Below are 5,000 nucleotides of genomic sequence, written 5' to 3' on the forward strand. Positions count from 1 at the left end.
CTGTCAGTCTTAGTGTAGGAGGTGTGGCCTCTGTACCTGTCAGTCTTAGTGAAGGAGGCGTGGCCTCTGTACCTGTCAGTCTTAGTGTAGGAGGTGTGGCCTCTGTACCTGTCAGTCTTAGTGAAGGAGGCGTGGCCTCTGTACCTGTCAGTCTTAGTGAAGGAGGCGTGGCCTCTGTACCTGTCAGTCTTAGTGTAGGAGGTGTGGCCTCTGTACCTGTCAGTCTTAGTGAAGGAGGTGTGGCCTCTGTACCTGTCAGTCTTAGTGAAGGAGGCGTGGCCTCTGTACCTGTCAGTCTTAGTGAAGGAGGTGTGGCCTCTGTACCTGTCAATCTTAGTGAAGGAGGTGTGGCCTCTGTACCTGTCAGTCTTAGTGAAGGAGGTGTGGCCTCTGTACCTGTCAGTCTTAGTGAAGGAGGCGTGGCCTCTGTACCTGTACAATATTATGTAAAGGCACACACACACACACCTCTTTCTACACGTGACACACACATCTGTCATCACCACACATACTGTACCTGTGTGAGCCGGGTGCAGGTGTGCCACGGGCCCTCGAGCTGGATTTCCCTCTAACTGCGGGGACCTTGGCATCCTCTGAGCCACCGTTCAAAAACGTCAACTCCTGCAGCTGAGCTTGTCTGATTTCATCATTATAGTCCTGCAAACACACACACAGACACACACACACACACACACACACACACACACACACACACACACACACACACACACACACACACACACACACACACACACACAGAGAATTGGTAAAGATGTATGATCAATATCTATTGTACCTACTGATGAAAAAGGCCACAGAGCAACTTGAGTCACTTGATAAATAATGAATACAGGAAGGTAAATAAGTCCTCTTCCACACACACACACACACACACACACACACACACACACACACACACACACACACACACACACACACACACACACACACCCTTTCTCAATCTTTCTCTCGCTCTCTCTTTTCTGCCTGCAGTCAGACACAAACTTCATGGAAGAACGATGTGGTTGTGAGACTTAGAGTTCCTAAAGTGACATGTCCAGGTTATTAGCAACTGGTTTAGCATGGACAAGCCGTGACCCATGGGACTGCCGTGGACACAACCACTTAGAGACCATCACTGCATCTGTCAGTTTTGTGCTCAGGTCTTCATCAGAAGACTTCAGCAGGAAGGAATGAGGTGGGAAGGCGGGAATGAACGCAGGAATGACGCGGACCGGGTAGGGCCGCAGGAGCGCGCGGTGCTACGGGACGAGAAACGGTGGAGAAAGGACAGTAGGTACAGGCACAGGAGGGACAGTAACAGTATGAACAGGAGGGACAGGCACAGGAGGGACAGGAACAGGAGGCACAGGAGGGACAGGAACAGAGGGACAGGAACCGGAGGGACCGGAGGGACAGGAACAGGAGGGACAGGCAAATCCAGAGGACAGGAGGGACAGGCACAGGAGGTACAGGCACAGGAGTGACAGGAGGACAGGCACAAGAGGGACAGGCACAGGAGGGAACAAGGAGGGACAGGAACAGGAGGGCCAGGCACAGGAGGGACAGGAGGCACAGGAGGGACAGGAACAGGATGGACAGAGCGGACATGAACATGATGGACCGGCACAGGAGGGAACAGGCACAGGAGGCACAGGAGGACAGGAACAGGAAGGGACAGATGGACAGGAACCCAGTACGGACAGGATGGACAGAACAGGAGGGACAGGAACATGCGGCACAAGAGTTGGACAGGCACAGTTATGTACATGATGGTAACATTTATTTACATATACACATTCTTCACCCCATTATTTACATTAACATTATTTACATTAACCTTATTTACATTATTTACACTGACATTATTTACATTAACAATATTTACATTAACATTATTTACATTATTTACATTAACATTATTTACATTATTTACATTAACATTATTCCCTGTTCAGTGTCACTAAATGAGGATGAGGTTCACTTCTGTGTCTGGTTCCTCTCAAGGTTTCTCCCTCATATCATCTCAGGGAGTTTTTCCTCACCACCGTCACCTCAGACTTGATCATTAGGGGTAAATGTTAGAGATAAATAGTAAATCATTTTAAACTTTAACATTTTTATTCTGTTTCTGTGAAGATTCATTTCTGACACCAGATTCAGTTCTGACACCAGATTCAGTTCTGACACCAACTCCGGTTCTGACACCAGATTCAGTTCTGACACCAACTTCGGTTCTGACACCAGATCTATCTCCGACTCCTTTTTTCTATAAAACTCTTATTTCTTTTAAAATAGCTTAAATATCAGATGTCCCACTTTCAGCTCTGCCTGTAAGGCTGGTGTGTGAAAAGCTTTTTGTTGTACTGTGCACTCTCCCACAACCACAATAAACCAGCAGTGTGCTGACCCAAAAAGAGCAGTGATGTCAGTATAAAGAGACTCAGCATGCTATGGATCTTCACAGAACTCACTATGTAGCTGTACATAATAAAGAACTAAACAAACCCAGACCCGAGACTGCAGCCTGGAGACATGAATAAGACACAACGCTACAAAACAAAGTGGAAATAAAATGTGGGGCTTCAGTTAGTCAGTGAACAGAGCTCAGTGTGTCTCATTATTAACGCTACACATGTGTAATAACAAACTGTAAGGTTGAGGCAGACGCCTAAATACACCAAACACGGCTGTGACAAACGTCACGTCATTGTGCTCGTCGTTACACAAGCGGTCGAGTGCAGCTCTGTTCAGGTCAATCATGCTGGGGAACTTTCTCAAAAAGAGAGAAAAATCATCTGCGCTAGCTACAGGATGTCTACAACACACACACACACACACACACACACACACACACACACACACACACACACGATCAACTACCAAACCTACTGACCGGAATGAGGAATTTTTTGATCTCTTCGAGTGCGTGGCCCATGCGGGCGTAGGCCTCAGCAGGCGGAGCAAACACCTCGATGAGGACGTGAAGGTCTTCGTTCAGGTGATTATATTTAGCCTCGCCGCTCTTCCGCAACTCCTCCTCCTGAAAAAAGAAGCACAGATCAAACTTAATCTATTAAGCCCCGCCCATTAGGATAATTTTCTGATCAGTGAGTTTTGTTAATTTTGTAATTATAAACTTTTTATGGGAGGCACAGTGGTTTAGTGGTTAGCACGTTCGCCTCACACCTCCAGGGTTGGGGGTTCGATTCCCACCTCCGCCTTGTGTGTGTGGAGTTTGCATATTCTCCCCGTGCCTCGGGGGTTTCCTCCGGGTACTCCGGTTTCCTCCCCCGGTCCAAAGACATGCATGGTAGGTTGATTGGCATCTCTGGAAAATTGTCCGTAGTGTGTGTGTGAGTGAATGAGTGTGTGTGTGTGTGTGCCCTGTGATGGGTTGGCACTCCGTCCAGGGTGTATCCTGCCTCGATGCCCGATGACGCTGTGACCCGAGAAGTTCGGATAAGCGGTAGGAAATGAATGAATGAATGAATGAATATAGACTTTTTATCAGTTTTCTCTGACTGTCTAAATATGTAGCTTTAATAACGTGAGCGTTAGAGACGAGGCTTGAGGAGCAGCTTCACTCTAGAACAGTGAGCTCTGACAGGAAAGCCGAGACGGGTTATTTTAGGAAGAGTGAGAAGTGTGTGTGTGTGTGTGTGTGTGTGTGTGTGTGAGGTGTTATTATTAGGCTGATATACAGACTCAACAACATAAGTAAACTGATTTAAATAAAAAGTTCTCTTCAGGAAAGTTGTTGGAATTTAGCGTCAGGTTGCGGCTCCTTGTTTAGAGGCATGTGGGTCACGTCTCCAAGTGGAAGCATCTGAGACAAGGTTTAACACCTGACACGAGCACGCGTCCCCAGATAGCACCAGACATCAGAGATCATGAGGGTGCATGAATGAGAAGAAGTGGAGCACTGAACTCTAATACAAGTCTGGGATATCGCTGCATGAATAGTTTAGTTATATTTATCACAAAGTAATAATCACGGGTTAATTAGACTAAATGCTTCTGAACTGGTTACTCAGCAGCAGGTGGAGTTAAACAAATACGAATGTACTAGAACTTTACAGCTCAGCACATACTGTCTCTCTCACACACACACACACACACACACACACACACACACACACACACACATTTACATTTACGGCATTTTAGCAGACCCCCTTATCCAGAGTGAATTACAACTGAGCAACTGAGGGTTAAGGGCCTTGCTCAGGGGCCCAGCAGTGGCAGCTTGGTGGACATGGGGATCGAACCCATGACCTTCCGATCAGTAACCCAACACCTGAGTAACCACTGAGCTACCACCCCCCCCCCCCCCCCACACACACACACACACGTCTGACCATAACAAGCGTGTGTACTTTTTCTCACTGTAAACTCTGTGTCCTGATGTAGGTTATTTACTTGGAGCTCAGGACTTCAAGACCTCCAGATTCTAACAGGGTTGAGAAGAGAAAAGTTGTGTTGTGTGTTGTGTTGAGTTGTGCTGAGTTGTTGTGTAGAGTTGAGTTTACATTTACATTTACATTTACGGCATTTAGCAGACACCCTTATCCAGAGTGACTTACAACTGAGCAACTGAGGGTTAAGGGCCTTGCTCAGGGGCCCAGCAGTGGCAGCTTGGTGGACCTGGGGTTCGAACCCATGACCTTCCGATCAGTAGCCCAACACCTTAACCACTGAGCTACCACATCCCGTTGAGTTGTGTGTTGTGTTGAGTTGTGTTGTGTGTTGAGTTGTGTTGAGCTGTGTGGTATTGTGTTGAGTTGTGTAGAGTTGACTTGTGTTGAGTTTTGTAGAGTTGTGTTGAGTTGTGTTGTATTGTGTTGTGTAGAGTTGTGTAGAGTTGTGTAGAGTTGTGTTGAGTTGTGTTGTATTGTGTAGAGTTGACATGTGTTAAGTTGTGTTGTATTGTGTTGTGTAGAGTTGTGTTGTATTGTGTTGAGTTGAGTTGTGTAGAGTTGACTTGTGTTGAGTTGTGT

The 5,000-nt window shown here is 46.8% G+C and overlaps 1 protein-coding gene across 2 annotated transcripts in view; it reads right to left on the minus strand.

Moving 5' to 3' along the window:
• The window catches only part of khdrbs3 (KH domain containing, RNA binding, signal transduction associated 3), a 146,774-nt gene that overhangs the window by 42,734 nt on the left and 99,040 nt on the right, over nt 1-5,000 (minus strand). For both annotated transcript variants that reach the window (XM_027174647.2, XM_027174646.2), the window contains exons 4-5: nt 2,897-3,043; nt 518-657 (exon numbers count right to left, since the gene is read on the minus strand). In XM_027174647.2, coding sequence (XP_027030448.1) covers nt 518-657; nt 2,897-3,043 — 287 coding nt within the window. The remainder of the gene's footprint in view (nt 1-517; nt 658-2,896; nt 3,044-5,000) is intronic.

Source organism: Tachysurus fulvidraco, chromosome 10 (assembly GCF_022655615.1).
Source record: "Tachysurus fulvidraco isolate hzauxx_2018 chromosome 10, HZAU_PFXX_2.0, whole genome shotgun sequence".
NCBI lineage: Eukaryota > Metazoa > Chordata > Actinopteri > Siluriformes > Bagridae > Tachysurus > Tachysurus fulvidraco.